Here is a 20694-nt window from a genome sequence, read left to right as displayed (position 1 = left end):
CTCTATTCTTAGATGAACACAATGAATTTAAGTGAAATATTTCATTATAACTATGCAACATCTCTATTCTTAGATGAACACAATAAATTTAAGTGAAATATTTCATATTAACTATGCAACATCTCTATTCTTAGATGAACACAATGAATTTAAGTGGAATATTTCATATTAACTATGCAGCATCTCTATTCTTAGATTGAAACAATGCATTTAAGTGGAATATTTCATATTAACTATGCAGCATCTCTATTCTTAGATTGAAACAAGGAATTTAAGTGGAATATTTCATATTAATTATGCAGCATTTCTATTCGTATATTAAAACATAATGAATTTAAGTGGAATATTTCATATTAACTATGCAGCATCTCAATACTTAAATGGAATATTTCAAATTAACTATGCAGCATCTCTATTCTTAGATTGAAACAATGAATTTAAGTGGAATATTTCATATTAAGTATGAAACATCTCTATTCTAAGATTGAAACAATGAACATAAGTGGAATATTTCATATTAACTATGCAGCATCTCTATTCTTAGATTAGAACAATGAACATAAGTGGAATATTTCATATTAACTATGCGGGCTCTCTTTTCTTAGATGAACACAATGAATTTAAGTGGAATATTTCATATTAACTATGCAGCATCTCTATTCTTAGATTGAAACAATGAATTTAAGTGGAATATTTCATATTAACTATGAAACATCTCTATTCTTAGATGAACACAAGGAATTTAAGTGGAATATTTCATATTAACTATGCAGCATCTCTATTCTTAGATTGAAACAAGGAATTTAAGTGGACTATTTCATATTAATTATGCAGCATTTCTATTCTTATATTAGAACATAATGAATTTAAGTGGAATATTTCATATTAACTATGCAGCATTTCTATTCTTATATTAGAACATAATGAATTTAAGTGGAATATTTCATATTAACTATGCAGCATCTCAATACTTAAATGGAATATTTCAAATTAACTATGCAGCATCTCTATTCTTAGATTGAAACAATGAATTTAAGTGGAATATTTCATATTAAGTATGAAACATCTCTATTCTAAGATTGAAACAATGAACATAAGTGGAATATTTCATATTAACTATGCAGCATCTCTATTCTTAGATTAGAACAATGAACATAAGTGGAATATTTCATATTAACTATGCGGGCTCTCTTTTCTTAGATTAACACAAGGAATTTAAGTGGAATATTTCATATTAACTATGCAGCATCTCTATTCTAAGATTGAAACAATGAATTTAAGTGGAATATTTCATATTAACTATGAAACATCCCTATTCTAAGATTGAAACAATGAACATAAGTGGAATATTTCATTATAACTATGCAGCATCTCTATTCTTAGATGAACACAATGAATTTAAGTGGAATATTTCATATTAACTATGCAGCATCTCTATTCTTAGATTGAAACAATGAATTTAAGTGGAACATTTCATTATAACTATGCAGCATCTCTATTCTTAGATTGAAACAATGAATTTAAGTGGAACATTTCATTATAACTATGCAGCATCTCTATTCTTAGATTGAAACAATTAATTTAAGTGGAATATTTCATTATAACTATGCAGCATCTCTATTCTTAGATGAACACAATGAATTTAAGTGGAATATTTCATATTAACTATGCAGCATCTCTATTCTTAGATTGAAACACTGAATTTAAGTGGAATATTTCATATTAACTATGCAGCATCTCTATTCTTAGATTGAAACACTGAATTTAAGTGGAATATTTCATATTAACTATGCAGCATTTCTATTCTTATATTAGAACATAATGAATTTAAGTGGAATATTTCATATTAATTATGCAGCATTTCTATTCTTATATTAGAACATAATGAATTTAAGTGGAATATTTCATATTAACTATGCAGCATCTCTATTCTTAGATTGAAACAATGAATTTAAGTGGAATATTTCATTATAACTATGCAGCATCTCTATTCTTAGATGAACACAATGAATTTAAGTGGGATATTTCATATTAACTATGCAGCATCTCTATTCTTAGATTGAAACAATGAATTTAAGTGGAATATTTCATATTAACTATGCAGCATCTCTATTCTTAGATTGAAACAAGGAATTTAAGTGGAATATTTCATATTAACTATGCAGCATCTCTATTCTTATATTAGAACATAATGAATTTAAGTGGAATATTTCATATGAATTATGCAGCATTTCTATTCTTATATTAGAACATAATGAATTTAAGTGGAATATTTCATATTAACTATGCAGCATCTCAATACTTAAATGGAATATTTCAAATTAACGATGCAACATCTCTATTCTAAGATTGAAACAATGAACATAAGTGGAATATTTCATATTAACTATGCAGCATCTCTATTCTTAGATTAGAACAATGAACATAAGTGGAATATTTCATATTAACTATGCGGGCTCTCTTTTCTTAGATTAACACAAGGAATTTAAGTGGAATATTTCATATTAACTATGCAGCATCTCTATTCTAAGATTGAAACAATGAATTTAAGTGGAATATTTCATATTAACTATGAAACATCCCTATTCTAAGATTGAAACAATGAACATAAGTGGAATATTTCATATTAACTATGCAACATCTCTATTCTTAGATGAACACAAGGAATTTAAGTGGAATATTTCATATTAACTATGCAGCATCTCTATTCTTAGATTGAAACAATGAATTTAAGTGGAACATTTCATATTAACTATGCAGCATCTCTATTCTTAGATTGAAACAAGGAATTTAAGTGGAATATTTCATATTAACTATGCAGCATCTCTATTCTTAGATTAGAACAATGAATTTAAGTGGAATATTTCATATTAACTATGCGGGCTCTCTTTTCTTAGATTAACACAATGAATTTAAGTGGAATATTTCATATTAACTATGCGGGCTCTCTATTCTTAGATTAACACAAGGAATTTAAGTGGAATATTTCATATTAACTATGCAGCATCTCTATTCTTAGATTAGAACAATGAATTTAAGTGGAATATTTCATATTAACTATGCAGCATCTCTATTCTTAGATTGAAACAAGGAATTTAAGTGCAATATTTCATATTTCATATTAGCAATGCAGCATGTTTATTGTAAGAGTAGAACAATGAATTTAAGTGGAATATTTCATATTAACTATGCAGCATCTCTATTCTTAGATTGAAACAATGAATTTAAGTGGAATATTTCATATTTAACATTAGCAATGCAGCATGTTTATTGTAAGAGTAGAACAATGAATTTAAGTGTAATCTTCACACCTGGCTGCGTCCTCCTGGGCCCGCCTCTCGTGGGCCAGCAGCCATAGTTTGAGGTGGTCACCCCGCCCGCCCATATAGGGGCCGCTGCGGCCGCTGCTGGAGACCACTCGGTGGCAGGGGATGATGAGCGGGATCTGGCAAACAAAAAGAGGAATACATCCCTGAGGAGGCGGACGTGCAACTTTTGCAAAATGTTGTGCGAGCACGTCTCAGGAACCACTTTCATGTCTTATCTTTTTTTTCTGGAAAGGTACAATTATCTTTCCTGTTCCCCCTCCTTCGCCCGTGCTCTAATTCACTACGGAGCCTGGAATTTTGAAGAGTAACTATGAAACAAAAATACAAGTGGAGGTGGGACGAGTAGAAATGTATGAAAGAGTCTGTGATTTAGCGCTGCAACTTTAAAGTAGTCCACGTGCAGACAATTATCAGTCTGCACACTTTATTTACTTGTGCGAAAAGGAGCAGGAGGAAGCACATCTCATTGTTCTTGCTGCGTGTTAGCATGTTCAACACAAACAAAGTCAATAGATGAATAAATGAACATTCGGGTGTGCTGGAGAGGAGGCTACGCCGGATAGTCCAACCTCGGATCCAGGAGGAACAGTGTGGTTTTCGTCCTGGTCGTGGAACTGTGGACCAGCTCTATACTCTGGGCAGGGTCCTGGAGGGTGCATGGGACTTTGCCCAACCAGTCTACATGTGCTATGTGGACTTGGAGAAGGCATTCGACCGTGTACTGTGGGGAGTGCTCAGAGAGTACAGGGTATCGGACTGTCTGATTGTGGCGGTTCGCTCCCTGTACGATCAGTGTCAGACCTTGGTCCGCATTGCCGGCGGTAAGTCGGACACGTTTCCAGTGAGGGTTGGACTCCGCCAAGGCTGCCCTTTGTCACCCATTCTGTTCATAACTCTAATGGACAGAATTTCTAGGCGTAGTCAGGGCGCTGAGAGGATCCGGTTTGGTGGCTGCAGGATTAGGTCTCTGCTTTTTGCAGATGATGTGGTCCTGATGGCTTCATCTGGCCAGGATCTTCAGCTCTCACTGGATCGGTTCGCAGCCGAGTGTGAAGCGACTGAGAAGAGAATCAGCACCTCCAAGTCCGAGTCCACGGTTCTCGCCCGGAAAAGGGTGGAGTGCCATCTCCGGGTTGGGGAGGAGATCTTGCCCCAAGTGGAGGAGTTCAAGTACCTCGGAGTCTTGTTCACGAGTGAGGGAAGAGTGGATGGTGAGATCGGTGCGCCGTCTTCAGTAATGCAGACATTTATCGATCCGTTGTGGTGAAGAAGGAGCTGAGCCGGAAGGCAAAGCTCTCAATTATATAATCCTCACCTATGGTCATGAGCTTTGGGTTATGACCGCAAGGACAAGCTCACGGCCGAAATGAGTTTCCTCTGCCGGGTGTTGGGTCTCTCCCTTAGAGATAGGGTGAGAAGCTCTGCCATCCGGGAGGAACTCAAACTAAAGCTGCTGCTCCTCCACATGGAGAGGAACCAGATGAGGTGGTTCGGGGATCTGGTCAGGATGCCACCCGAACGCCTCCCTAGGGAGGTGTTTAGGGGCATGTCTGAGGAGGAGGCCACGGGGAAGACCCAGGATACGTTGGGAAGACTATGTCTCCCGGCTGGCCTGGGTTACACCTCGGGATCCCACTGGAGGAGCTGGACAAAGTGGCTGGGGAGAGGGAAGTCTGGGCTTCTCTACTTAGGCTGCTGCCCCGGCGACCCGACCTCGAGATAAGCGGAAGAAGATGGATGGATGGATAACATTTTTTGCGTTAAAACTCTGGCACATGGTCAGGATTGTACCACCTCTGCCTCAGTTGGAGCCAGGAAAAACCCTGACCCCCTTAAATGTTGTACTTGGATGCACATCATTTTCTTTTGCTCAGAACTTGGAAACTGGTTTAGCTACAGGTAAAGTCCAGTCTGGGGGAATTTTGGAGTGAAACTTGCCAGTGAGTCGGAGTCTCTTCACTCATCTATGCACGGACCAGACCACGGACCTGACCACGGACCTGACCACTGATCTGTGCTGAAGGTATGCACAGTCAAATGAAAAGGTGTGATTAATCTGCGTATAAACATGATAACGCGGTTGATTACATGAACGAACTCGTTATTTTTGACGGCCCTAGTTCAAATAAATGGTTCAGCAGCCACTGGCAAGAATAATGAATTATTAACGAGATATATTGTTAGATATTACACTAAATTGCTTTGTCAGCTATGAACACACGGCTAACAATGCTTAGTGCAGGGGTGTCAAACTTGTTTTCATTGAGGGCCACACCACAGTCTTGGCTGCCATTAGAGGGCCGCTTGTAACAGTAGATCATTCAGGAATTTGCCTATGAATTTAAATACAAAACCCTGAAAGCAAATAATCATGAACTTAGAATTTAATGGCAGCAACACATTGCAAAAAAAGTTGTCACAGGGGCATGTTCACCACTGTGTTACGTGGCCTTTCCTTTTAACAACACTCAGTAAAGGTTTGGGAACTGAGGAGACACATTTTTGAAGTGAATTCTTTCCCATTCTTGCTTGATGTACAGCTTAAGTTGTTCAACAGTCTCCCTTCTCATATTTTAGCCTTCACATTGTCAATGGGAGACAGGTCTGGACTACAGGCAGGCCAGTCTAGTACCCGCACTCTTTTACTATGAAGCCACGCTGTTGTAACACGTGGCTTGGCATTGTCTTTCTGAAATAAGCAGGGGCGTCCATAACGTTGCTTGGATGGCAACATATGTTACTCCAAAAGCTGTATGTACCTTTCAGCATTAATGGCGCCTTCACAGATGTGTAAGTTACCCATGTCTTGGGCACTAATACACCCCCATACCATCACACATGCTGCCTTTTACACTTTGCTCCTATAACAATCCGGATGGTTCTTTTCCTCTTTGGTTCGGAGGACACCACGTCCACAGTTTCCGAAAAACAATTTGAAATGTGGACTGGTCAGACCACAGAACACTTTTCCACTTTGTATCAGTCCATCTTAGATGAGCTCGGGCCCAGCGAAGTCGGCAGCGTTTCTGGGTGTTGTTGATAAATAGCTTTCACTTTGCATAGTAGAGTTTTAACTTGCACTTACAGATGTAGCGACCAACTGTAGTTACTGACAGTGGGTTTCTGAAGTGTTCCTGAGCCCATGTGGGATATCCTTTACACACAGATGTCGCTTTTTGATGCAGTGGAATTAATTACAGATCATAACGACTCGCAATTTTTTTCAACCACTTGACAGCACTATTTTTATTCTACTCTATTGTACTGTAATCTAATCTACCGTATTTTCCGGACTGGAAGGCGCACTTAAAATAGTTTTTCCCCCTCAAAACTCAAAAGTGCGCCTTATAACCTGGTGCGCCTAATGTACGGAATAATTCTGGTTGTGCTTACCGACCTCGAAGCCATTTTATTTGGTACATGGTGTAATGATAAGTGTGACCAGCAGATGGCAGTCAAACATAAGAGATACGTGTAGACTGCAATATGATGGCAGTCACACATAAGAGATACGTGTAGACTGCAATATGATGGCAGTCACACATAAGAGATATTTTTAGACTGCAATATGATGGCAGTCCCACATAAGAGATACGTGTAGACTGCAATATGATGGCAGTCACTCATAAGAGATACGTGTAGATTGCAATATGATGGCAGTCACACATAAGAGATACGTGTAGACTGCAATATGATGGCAGTCACACATAAGAGATACGTGTAGACTGCAATATGATGGCAGTCACACATAAGAGATACGTGTAGACTGCAATATGATGGCTGTCACACATAAGAGATACGTGTAGACTGCAATATGATGGCAGTCACACATAAGAGATACATGTAGACTGCAATATGATGGCAGTCACACATAAGAGATACGTGTAGACTGCAATATGATGGCAGTCACACATAAGAGATACGTGTAGACTGCAATATGATGGCAGTCACACATAAGAGATATTTTTAGACTGCAATATGATGGCAGTCCCACATAAGAGATACGTGTAGACTGCAATATGATGGCAGTCACTCATAAGAGATATGTGTAGATTGCAATATGATGGCAGTCACACATAAGAGATACGTGTAGACTGCAATATGATGGCAGTCACACATAAGAGATACGTGTAGACTGCAATATGATGGCAGTCACACATAAGAGATACGTGTAGACTGCAATATGATGGCAGTCACACATAAGAGATACGTGTAGACTGCAATATGATGGCAGTCACACATAAGAGATACGTGTAGACTGCAATATGATGGCTGTCACACATAAGAGATACGTGTAGACTGCAATATGATGGCAGTCACACATAAGAGATATGTGTAGACTGCAATATGATGGCAGTCACACAAGAGATACGTGTAGACTGCAATATGATGGCAGTCACACATAAGAGATACGTGTAGACTGCAATATGATGGCAGTCACACATAAGAGATACGTGTAGACTGCAATATGATGGCAGTCACACATAAGAGATACGTGTGTAGACTGCAATATGATGGCAGTCACACATAAGAGATACGTGTAGACTGCAATATGATGGCAGTCACACATAAGAGATACGTGTAGACTGCAATATGATGGCAGTCACACATAAGAGATACGTGTAGACTGCAATATGATGGCTGTCACACATAAGAGATACGTGTAGACTGCAATATGATGGCAGTCACACATAAGAGATACGTGTAGACTGCAATATGATGGCAGTCACACATAAGAGATACGTGTAGACTGCAATATGATGGCAGTCACACATAAGAGATACGTGTAGACTGCAATATGATGGCAGTCACACATAAGAGATATGTGTAGACTGCAATATGATGGCAGTCACACATAAGAGATACGTGTAGACTGCAATATGATGGCAGTCACACATAAGAGATACGTGTAGACTGCAATATGATGGCAGTCACACATAAGAGATACGTGTAGACTGCAATATGATGGCAGTCACACATAAGAGATACGTGTAGACTGCAATATGATGGCAGTCACACATAAGAGATACGTGTAGACTGCAATATGATGGCAGTCACACATAAGAGATACGTGTAGACTGCAATATGATGGCAGTCACACATAAGAGATATGTGTAGACTGCAATATGATGGCAGTCACACATAAGAGATACGTGTAGACTGCAATATGATGGCAGTCACACATAAGAGATACGTGTAGACTGCAATATGATGGCAGTCACACATAAGAGATACGTGTAGACTGCAATATGATGGCAGTCACACATAAGAGATACGTGTAGACTGCAATATGATGGCAGTCACACATAAGAGATACGTGTAGACTGCAATATGATGGCAGTCACACATAAGAGATACGTGTAGACTGCAATATGATGGCTGTCACACATAAGAAATATGTTGCCATTTTTAATATAAGTGTAAATATATAGTGTAAAGTTCTTACTTATATCTGTCAGTAAACTCACCATGAAAGCACTAAAACATACCGGTGTAGTGAGTTTACATTATTCACCCAAGGAACTTTAGTTACTAGAGAGTTCTGGTCGGACATTTTTTCACAGGACACATTTCGGGTGTTGTTGTTGCACTAGTGAGCCACGGATGAGGAGATGCTGCTCCGTTATTGATTGAAGTAAAGTCTGAATGTCATTAAAACAGTTAGCGCCATCTTTTGACACTTCTTCCACTCCCGTCCTTGCACGCTACACCGCTACAACAAAGATGACGAGGGAGAAGACGCTGTCCAAGGTGAGCCACGTAAATAAGACCCGCCCACAAAACGGTGCATCCTGAAGCGACTGTCAGAAAGCGACTTGAAGATGATGTGTAAAACATCATCTATGCAACATTTTGACCAAAGAACCACCATCACATGTTATGTAGTCCAGTGTTTTTCAACCTTTTTTGAGCCAGGGCACCTTTTTTGCGTTGACAAAATGCGGAGGCACACCACCAGCAGACATCATTAAAAAACTAAACTCAGTTGACAGTAAAAAGTCGTTGTCGCCATTATTGGATATGACTTTAAAGCATAACCAAGCATGCATCACTATAGCTCTTGTCTCAAAGTAGGTGTACTGTCACCACCTGTCACATCACACCCTGACTTATTTGGAGTTTTTTGCTGTTTTCCTGTGTGTAGTGTTTTACTTCTTGTCTTGCGCTCCTATTCTGGTGGCTTTTTCCTCTTTTTTTGGTATTTTCCTGTAGCAGTTTCATGTCTTCCTTTGAGCGATATTTCCCGCATCTTACTTTGTTTTAGCAATCAATAAGATTTTAGTGGTTTTTATCCTTCTTTGTGGGGACATTGTTGATTGTCATGTCATGTTCGGATGTACTTGGTGGACGCCGTCTTTGCTCCACAGTAAGTCTTTGCTGTCGTCCAGCATTCTGTTTTTGTTTACTTTGTTTAGTTTTAGTTTCATCCTGCATAGCCTTCCCTAAGCTTCAATGCCTTTTCTTAAAGGCCTACTGAAAGCCACTACTAGCGACCACGCAGTCTGATAGTTTATACATCAATGATGAAATCTTAACATTGCAACACATGCCAATACGGCCGGGTTAACTTATAAAGTGCAATTTTAAATTTCCCGCTAAACTTCCGGTTCAAAACGCCTTTGAGGATGACGTATGCGCGTGACGTAGCCAGTAGAACACAGGTATGGCTTCCCCATTGAAGCCAATACGAAATAGCTGTTTTCATCTCATTATTCCACAGTATTCTGGACATCTGTGTTGGTGAATCTGTTGCAATTTGTTCATTGCATCATGGAGAAAGAAGCTGAGCAAGCAAAGAAGAAAGTCGGTGCGAAGCGGAGTATTTTGCGAGGGAAGTCAGCAACACAACACAGTCGGTGTTTCATTGTTTACATTCCCGAAAGATGCAGTCAAGATCGAAGAACTCGGACAACAGAGACTCTTACCAGGAGGACTTTGATTTGGATACACAGACGCAGACGCGATACCGTGAGTACACTTCCAAACATTTGATCGCTTGCTATAACTAGCTCGAGCTAGTAGCTAGGCGCTAGGAGCTAGCATAACAAACACCTAGGTGTTTGTTATGCGGGATTAATTTGTGTCATATTAACTATAAGCCTGGTTGTGTTGTGGCTAATAGAGTATATATATGTCTTGTGTTTATTTACTGTTGTAGTCATTCCCAGCTGAATATCAGGTCCCACCCGCACGCTTCCAAACATTTGATCGCTTGCCCGTACGTGCGTGTCACGTACGTAACTTTGATTAAATATATAAGCTTTATGAACCTTGGGTTAGGTGAACGGTTCTTTGGGCTGAGTGAGTGTGTGTGTTGTGCAGGTGTTTGAATGGTATTGGCGGGTTATATATGCGGGATCCCGTCCATATTACCCGCTCGAGCTATGACTAGCTCGAGCTAGTAGCTAGGAGCTAGCATAACAAACACCTAGGTGTTTTTATGTGGGATTAATTTGTGGCATATTAAATATAAGCCTGGTTGTGTTGTGGCTAATAGAGTATATATATGTCTTGTGTTTATTTACTGTTGTAGTCATTCCCAGCTGAATATCAGGTCACCCCCGCCTCTCACAGCATCTTCCCTATCTGAATCGCTTCCACTCCCCACTAGTCCTTCACTCTCACTTTCCTCATCCACAAATCTTTCATCCTCGCTCAAATTAATGGGGAAATCGTCGCTTTCTCGGTCCGAATCTCTCTCACTTCATGCGGCCATCATTGTAAACAATAGGGAACTTTGCGTATATGTTCAATTGACTACGTCACGCTACTTCCGGTAGGGGCAAGCCTTTTTTTTTATCAGATACCAAAAGTTGCGATCTTTATCATCGTTGTTCTCTACTAAATCATTTCAGCAAAAATATGGCAATATCGCAAAATGATCAAGTATGACACATAGAATAGATCTGCTATCCCCGTTTGAATAAAAAAAATTCATTTCAGTAGGCATAACCAAGCATGCATCAATATAGCTCTTGTCTCAAAGTAGGTGTACTGTCACCACCTGTCACATCACACCCTGACTTATTTGGACTTGTTTGCTGTTTTCCTGTGTGTAGTGTTTTACTTCTTGTCTTGCGCTCCTATTTAGGTGGATTTTTCTTTTTTTTTGGTATTTTCCTGCAGCAGTTTCATGTCTTCCTTTGAGCGATATTTCCCGCATCTACTTTGTTTTAGCAATCAAGAAGATTTCAGTTGTTTTTATCCTTCTTTATGGGGACATTGTTGATTGTCATGTCATGTTCGGATGTACATTGTGGACGCCGTCTTTGCTCCACAGTAAGTCTTTGCTGTCGTCCAGCATTCTGTTTTTGTTTACTTTGTAGCCAGTTCAGTTTTAGTTTCGTTCTGCATAGCCTTCCCTAAGCTTCAATGCCTTTTCTTAGGGGCACTCACCTTTTGTTTATTTTTGGTTTAAGCATTAGACACCTTTTTACCTGCACCCTGCCTCCCGCTGTTTCCGACATCTACAAAGCAATTAGCTACCTGCTGCCACCTACTGATATGGAAGAGTATTACACGGTTACTCTGCCGAGCTCTAGCTCCAGCACCGATACTCAACAACAACACATCATTTGCAGACTATAATTACTGCTTTGCCGCTCTCAGTGATTTCCAGCGTGGAACTGTCATAGGACGCCACCTGTGCTACAAATCCAGTCGTGAAATTTCCTCGCTCCTAAATATTCCAAAGTCAACTGTTGGCTTTTTAAGAAAATGGAAGAGTTTGGGAACAACAGCAACTCAGCCACGGAGTTTGGAGCGGGCCCCTTCCTCTTCCAACATGACTGCGCACCAGTGCACAAAGCAAGGTCCATAAAGACACGGACGACAGAGTCTGGTGCGGATGAACTTGACTGGCCTGCACAGAGTCCTACCTGACCCAGATAGAACACCTTTGAGATGAATTATAACGGAGACTGGGAGCCAGGCCTTCTCCACCAACATCAGCGTGTGACCTCACCAATGAATGAATGAATGAAATAAGTTTATTTCGGTCATATAATCAACCATCAACCATTTTGTGTGACCAGTTTAACAGTACAGATTATACATATTTAACAATCATACACATTGACTCACAAAAAGAAAAAAAGGAATAGGCTGAAGCCAAAGCTTATATTTGCCTATTCTATACATTCACTGAAAATTGGATTGCCTGGAACATCGTTAAAAAAATCAATGGAATGAAAGTAATCGTTGCTATATTTTATAATTTTCAATTATTTCACCTTTTAAGGTTTTCTTAAACCTAATCAATTAACTACATGTCTTCAACTCCTCGCTGAGCTTGTTCCACCATTTAACTCCTAAAACTGAAATACATTTGTATTTTATATTCGTTCTTTTTTACTTTTTTTCAAAGATCAATATCCCCCGTAAATTATAGTTTTCTCCTCTTAATTTAAATAACCCAAGAACACAAGCTGGAAGGCTGTTTGTTTCCCAACACGACTGTGCACCAGTGCACAAAGCAAGGTCCATAAAGACATGGATGACAGAGTCTGGTGCGGATGAACTTGACTGGCCTGCACAGAGTCCTGACCTGACCCACATCATATTGAACCCTATGGGTTAGGAATGGGATGGCACTTCAAGTTCATATGTGAGTCAAGGCAGGTGGCTAAATACTTTTGGCAATATAGTGTATATATATTAGGGCTGCAACTAACGATTAATTTGATCATCGATTAATCTGTCGATTATTACTTCGATTAATCGATTAATAATCGGATAAAAGAGACAATCTACATTTCTATCCTATCCAGTATTTTATTGGAAAAAAACAGCATACTGGCACCATACTTATTTTGATTATTGTTTCTCAGCTGTTTGTAAATGTTGTAGTTTATAAATAAAGGTTTAGTAAAAAAAAAAAAAAAAAAAAAAAAAATTTTTGTTTTATTAAAAAAAAAAAAAAATTTTTTTGTTTTATTAATAAAAAAAAAAAAAAAAAAAAAAAAAAAGCATAGATCCAACGAATCGATGACTAAATTAATCGGCAACTATTTTAATAATCGATTTTAATCGATTTAATCGATTAGTTGTTGCAGCCCTAATATATATATATATATATTTATATATATATATGAAAAAAGATGGAAAATAGACCATTCATTGGCAGTGAGCCTTATAATCCGGTGCTCCCTATGGTCCGAAAAATACAGTAATATATTTGTACATTGTTTGAGTTGTCAGTCTGCTCCATAATTTGACTCCACATATTGATGTACTCAAAATTCTTGGCACGCGTGGTGGAAACAAAAACAAGAACTTGTTTTGATAGCGCACAATCCCACATCCGGGGTGACGGCTCAGTCTTTGGCGGTAAATGTTTCCCCACTCTTTAAAAGTGTTAAAGCAAAGAAGCAATCAAAAATTAATGGGCAAAAACACCAGCAGGATGAATATTCAATGGAGAGGGTGTCAACATGAAGATCTGATAACCCTGTGATCATTAAAAAGAGGAAGTCGGCGGAGCGTTTACTCTTATTGCAGACGACTGCCAGGGGGGTCCCGGCTTCTTTGTAAACTAAATGGCTGAAGAAAGATTAAACAAGCCAGCCTAAAACACTTCCATCATTGTAAATTCACAACAAGGAGTGTTGCCCTCAATCCTGGCAATTATTTCACCTAAAAAAAAAAAAAAAATCCCTCCTTTGTTTCATGTTGTACGTTTAAAAAAAATGTCACTAGTTGTAATTTCTAGTCGATCATAACTTGATGGCGTATAAAAGTGGGGATGTTCAGATCCATCATTAAAGCCGCGCTCGCATCAACAGCCATAAAACTTCCCGAGCCCCCCGGATTAACCTCGCAGACGGGAGAAATACCGCTCCGGTATTCGGATCAATACGGTTCCCCGGGTTTGGAGGGAGAGCAGGGGTACCCTCAAGGCCCGCGGATCTGTGTGAGGATGCGCCGCGCCGGGGCTTATCGATACTCAAATCCTGGCGAGTGTCACGGCGAAGGCGATGGATCGATGGAGCCCGCTGAGCCTTTTCAGGGCCCGAGCTGACAAGTAATTGACACTGACAATCTGACTCTGGATCAGTATTAGTGGCTCAGGCTCCCGGCCTCCACTCGGCGGAAAAGGGAGGGAGAAGTGTGTAAGTGTGTGTGTGTGTGGTGCTTGTATTTCTAGCCTTCTTGAGACATCAACAAGGAAAAGTAGCTTCCATATGAGGACATAAATCATGACCCTAATAACATTGCATCTAATAGACAATGTCTCATTTGCACCCCTGCTGGTGACATCTATCAACATGGCGGTGGTCCCAAAAAAGAGGGATTTTTCAAATTGACTGTGTGTAAAAAGTGGTCAACATATGAAATAACAAGTGTTTGTAAGAAATTGAAATGTTGAAATGTGCCCCCTTTGGCCAAAATGTTGTTTTTTTTTTAAATACATAAATGTGTACTGTATATAGAGACATACTGTAATAACTTGAAGTAAATAATGAAGATTAAAAACCAATTACCAACGAAAAATATAAAAAATGAACTAAAAGCAGTCTTTTTCTCACAATGTGTCGACTTTTTTACTATAAAATTGGAAACAATTCCTCATACTCTTTGTTTCTGTAATATTGCAATATTTTCTGGTAAAATTATGACTTCTTTAATGTAAAGTTATAAGTTTTTAATGCAAAATGGTGACATTTGTCATATAAAATTCTGACTTTTATCGCAAAATTGCCAATTTTTTTTGGTTGTTCTTGTAAAACAGTGACATTTTTTGAGTAAAATGATGACCTTTGTCATAATTTTGCCAAGTAAAATTACGAATATTATTATAACATTGCCAAAATGTTAAAGTTTTCTATATAAAATTGTGACTTTTGTCAAGTGAAATTACGACTCTTTTCATAAAATTGCCAACATTTTTAGTTTTTCCTGTAAAACTGCGACTGTTATTGAGTAAAATTCCAACTTTTATCACAATATTGCACAAATGTTCCGTTTTTTTTGTAACATTTTGACTTGGTTGAGTAAAATGACTTTTATTACAACACTGCCAAAATTATACGTTTTGTGACCTTTTTCTTGTGACATTCCAACTCATTTTTCACAACAAGCTTTTTTATATTTGCATAGCATGTATATATTATTAATGTTGTAAATACACTTCTTTATATATCTAGAAAGGGTGGTCCTAAAGAAGTAGGCATTCTTCGGAGGTCCCAAGAAGGTAACAAACACAAAAGTGTGTGTGTGTTCTTGTATTTCTACCCTTTTTGAGACATGAAGAAGGAAAAGTAGCTTCCATATGAGGAGGTGTGAACAAGTGATGACATAAATCATGGTCCCAATAACATTGCATCTAATAGACAATGTCTCATTTGCACCCCTGCTGGTGACATCTATCAACATGAGGGTGGTCCCAAAAAAGGGGGATTTTTCAAATTGACTGTGTGTAAAAAGTGGTCAACATATGAAATAAGAAGTGTGTGTAAGAAATTGAAATGTGCCCCCTTTGGCCAAAATGTTTTTTTTTTAATACATAAATATGTACTGTATATAGAGACATACTGTAATAACTTGAAGTAAATAATGAAGATTAAAAACCAATTGCCAACGAAAAATATAAAAAATGAACTAAAAGCAGTCTTTTTCTCACAATGTGTCGACTTTTTTCTGATAAAATTGGGAACAATTTCTGAGATTCTTTCTGTTTCTGTAATATTGCAATATTTTCTCGTAAAATGTTTACTTTTTACTGTAAAATTATTACTTTTTAATTCAAATTGGTGACATTTGTCATGTAAAATTCTGACTTATCACAATATTTGCCAATTTTTTTGTTCTTGTAAAAAGGTGACATTTTTGGAGTAAAATTATGACCTTTGTCATAATTTTGCCAAGTAAAATTTTGATTATTATTATAACATTGCCAAAATGTTAAAGTGTTCTATATAAAATTGTGACTTTTGTCGAGTGAAATTACGACTCTTTTCATAAAATTGCCAAAATTTTAAGTTTTTCTTGTAAAACTGCGACTGTTATTGAGCAAAATTCCAACTTTTATCACAATATTGCACAAATGTTCCGGTTTTTAACAAGTGTGTGTAAGAAATTGAAATGCGCCCCCTTTGGCCAAAATGTATTTAAAAAAAATACATAAATATGTTCTGTATATAGAAACATACTGTAATAACTTGAAGTAAATAATGAAGATTAAAAAAAAATTACCAACGAAAAATTAAAAAACTTTTTTTTTTTACTAAAAGCAGTCTTTTTCTCACGTGTCGACTTTTTTCTGATAAAATTGGGAACAATTTCTGAGATTCTTTCTGTTTCTGTAATATTGCAATATTTTCTCGTAAAATGTTTACTTTTTACTGTAGAATTACTTTTTAATTCAAATTGGTGACATTTGTCATGTAAAATTCTGACTTATCACAATATTTGCCAATTTTTTTGTTCTTGTAAAAAGGTGACATTTTTGGAGTACAATTATGACCTTCGTCATAATTTTGCCAAGTAAAATTTTGATTATTATTATAACATTGCCAAAATGTTAAAGTGTTCTATATAAAATTGTGACTTTTGTCGAGTGAAATTACGACTCTTTGCCAAAATTTTAAGTTGTTCTTGTAAAACTGCGACTGTTATTGAGCAAAATTCCAACTTTTATCACAATATTGCACAAATGTTCCGGTTTTTAACAAGTGTGTGTAAGAAATTGAAATGCGCCCCCTTTGGCCAAAATTTATTTAAAAAAAATACATAAATATGTTCTGTATATAGAGACATGCTGTAATAACTTGAAGTAAATAATGAAGATTAAAAAAAAATTACCAACGAAAAATTTAAAAACATTTTTTTTTTACTAAAAGCAGTCTTTTTCTCACAATGTGTCGACTTTTTTCTGATAAAATTGGGAACAATTTCTGAGATTCTTTCTGTTTCTGTAATATTGCAATATTTTCTCGTAAAATGTTTACTTTTTACTGTAGAATTACTTTTTAATTCAAATTGGTGACATTTGTAATGTAAAATTCTGACTTACCACAATATTTGCCAATTCTTTTGTTCTTGTAAAAAGGTGACATTTTTGGAGTAAAATTATGACCTTTGTCATAATTTTGCCAAATAAAATTTTGATTATTATTATAACATTGCCAAAATGTTAAAGTGTTCTATATAAAATTGTGACTTTTGTCGAGTAAAATTAAGATTCTTTTCATAAAATTTCCAAAATTTTAAGTTGTTCTTGTAAAACTGCGACTGTTATTGAGCAAAATTCCAACTTTTATCACAATATTGCACAAATGTTCCGGTTTTTAACAAGTGCGTGTAAGAAATTGAAATGCGCCCCCTTTGGCCAAAATGTATTTAAAAAAAATACATAAATATGTTCTGTATATAGAGACATACTGTAATAACTTGAAGTAAATAATGAAGATTAAAAAAAAATTACCAACGAAAAATTAAAAAACATTTTTTTTTTACTAAAAGCAGTCTTTTTCTCACAATGTGTCGACTTTTTTCTCGTAAATTGTTTACTTTTTACTGTAGAACTTTTTAATTCAAATTGGTGACATTTGTCATGTAAAATTCTGACTTATCACAATATTTGCCAATTTTTTTGTTCTTGTAAAAAGGTGACATTTTTGGAGTAAAATTATGACCTTTGTCATAATTTTGCCAAGTAAAATTTTGATTATTATTATAACATTGCCAAAATGTTAAAGTGTTCTATATAAAATTGTGACTTTTGTCGAGTAAAGTTATGACTCTTTTCATAAAATTGCCAAAATTTTAAGTTTTTCTTGTAAAACTGTGACTGTTATTGAGTAAAATTCCAACTTTTATGACAATATTGCGCAAATGTTCCGGTTTTTTTGTAACATTTTGACTTGGTTGAGTAAAATGATGACTTTTATTATAACACTGCCAAAATTCTACGTTTTTCTTGTGAAATTGTGACCTGTTTCTTGCGAAATTCCAACTCATTTATCACAACAAGCTTATATTTGCATAATATGTATATATTATTAATGTTGTAAATACACATCTTTATATATCTAGCAAGGGTGGTCCTAAAGGGGTAGGCATTTTTCAGAGGTCCCAAGAAGGTAAGACACACAAGAGTGTGTGTGTGTGTTCTTGTATTTCTGCCCTTCTTGAGACATAAAGAAGGAAAAGTAGCTTCCATATGAGGAGGTGTGAACAAGTGATGACATAAATCATGGTCCCAATAACATTGCATCTAATAGACAATGTCTCATTTGCACCCCTGCTGGTGACATCTATCAAAATGAGGGTGGTCCCAAAAAAGAGGGATTTTTCAAATTGACTGTGTGTCGCTTATAAAAGTGCTCCCCCTCTGGTCAACATATGAGATAACAAGTGTGTGTAAGAAATTGAAATGCGCCCCCTTTGGCCAAAATTTTAAAAAAAAATACATAAATATGTTCTGTATATAGAGACATACTGTAATAACTTGAAGTAAATAATGAAGATTAAAAACCAATTACCAACGAAAAATATACAAAATGAACTAAAAGCAGTCTTTTTCTCACAATGTGTCGACTTTTTTCTTATAAAACTGGAAACAATTCCTCATATTCTTTGTTTCTGTAATATTGCAATATTTTCTGGTAAAATTATGCCTTTTTTTATGTAAAGTTATAAGTTTTTAATGCAAAATGGTGACATTTTTCATATAAAATTCTGACTTTTATTGCAAAATTGCCAATTTTTTTTGGTTGTTCTTGTAAAACAGTGACATTTTTGGAGTAAAATGATGACCTTTGTCATAATTTTGCCAAGTAAAATTCAGATTATTATTATAACATTGCCAAAATGTTAAAGTGTTCTATATAAAATTGTGACTTTTGTCGAGTAAAATTACGATTGTTTTCATAAAATTTCCAAAATTTTAAGTTTTTCTTGTAAAACTGCGACTGTTATTGAGTAAAATTCCAACTTTTATTACAATATTGCGCAAATGTTCCGTTTTTTTTGTAACATTTTGACTTGGTTGAGTAAAATGACGACTTTTATTACAATGCTGCCAACATCCTACGTTTTTCTTGTGACATTGTGACCTTTTTCTTGTGAAAGTCCAACTCATTTATCACAACAAGCTTATATTTGCATAATATGTATATATTATTAATGTTGTAAATACACATCTTTATATATCTAGCAAGGGTGGTCCTAAAGGGGTAGGCATTTTTCAGAGGTCCCAAGAAGGTAAGACACACAAGAGTGTGTGTGTGTGTGTGTGTGTGTGTGTGTGTGTGTGTGTGTGTGTGTGTGTGTGTGTGTTCTTGTATTTCTGCCCTTCTTGAGAAAGTAGCTTCCATATGAGGAGGTGTGAACAAGTGATGACATAAATCATGGTCCCAATAACATTGCATCTAATAGACAATGTCTCATTTGCACCCCTGCTGGTGACATCTATCAACATGAGGGTGGTCCCAAAAAAGAGGGATTTTTCAAATTGACTGTGTGTCGCTTTTAAAAGTGCTCCCCCTCTGGTCAACATATGAGATAACAAGTGTGTGTAAGAAATTGAAATGCGCCCCCTTTGGCCAAAATTTAAAAAAAAAAAATACATAAATATGTTCTGTATATAGAGACATACTGTAATAACTTGAAGTAAATAATGAAGATTAAAAACCAATTACCAACGAAAAATATACAAAATGAACTAAAAGCAGTCTTTTTCTCACAATGTGTCGACTTTTTTCTTATAAAACTGGAAACAATTCCTCATATTCTTTGTTTCTGTAATATTGCAATACTTTCTGGTAAAATTATGACTTTTTTTTATGTAAAGTTATAAGTTTTTAATGCAAAATGGTGACATTTTTCATATAAAATTCTGACTTTTATTGCAAAATTGCCAATTTTTTTTGGTTGTTCTTGTAAAACAGTGACATTTTTGGAGTAAAATGATGACCTTTGTCATAATTTTGCCAAGTAAAATTCAGATTATTATTATAACATTGCCAAAATGTTAAAGTGTTCTATATAAAATTGTGACTTTTGTCGAGTAAAATTACGATTATTTTCATAAAATTTCCAAAATTTTAAGTTTTTCTTGTAAAACCGCGACTGTTATTGAGTAAAATTCCAACTTTTATCACAATATTGCGCAAATGTTCCGTTTTTTTTGTAACATTTTGACTTGGTTGAGTAAAATGACGACTTTTATTACAATGCTGCCAACATCCTACGTTTTTCTTGTGAAATTGTGACCTTTTTCTTGTGAAAGTCCAACTCATTTATCACAACAAGCTTATATTTGCATAATATGTATAAATTATTAATGTTGTAAATACACATCTTTATATATCTAGAAAGGGTGGTCCTAAAAAGGTAGGCATTTTTCGGAGGTCCCAAGAAG

At 36.3% G+C, this 20694-nt stretch overlaps 1 protein-coding gene across 11 annotated transcripts in view; it reads right to left on the bottom strand.

Annotated features, from left to right (window-relative positions):
- Positions 1–3143: 3143 nt before the first annotated feature.
- The window catches only part of mgmt (O-6-methylguanine-DNA methyltransferase), a 102985-nt gene continuing 85434 nt past the window's right edge, over positions 3144–20694 (bottom strand). For 6 of the 11 annotated variants that reach the window (XM_062057803.1, XM_062057799.1, XM_062057801.1 and 3 more), the window contains exon 5: positions 3145–3445. In XM_062057803.1, coding sequence (XP_061913787.1) covers positions 3293–3445 — 153 coding nt within the window. In that variant the 3' untranslated portion in view covers positions 3145–3292. Of the gene's footprint in view, positions 3446–20694 lie in introns of all 11 variants that reach the window. The other 5 variants (XM_062057806.1, XM_062057808.1, XM_062057807.1 and 2 more) reach the window with 2 other exon arrangements.

The sequence above is a fragment of the Entelurus aequoreus genome, linkage group LG09, assembly GCF_033978785.1.
Source record: "Entelurus aequoreus isolate RoL-2023_Sb linkage group LG09, RoL_Eaeq_v1.1, whole genome shotgun sequence".
NCBI classification, from domain to species: Eukaryota; Metazoa; Chordata; class Actinopteri; order Syngnathiformes; family Syngnathidae; genus Entelurus; species Entelurus aequoreus.
This window is presented reverse-complemented; position numbering and strand designations above follow the sequence as displayed.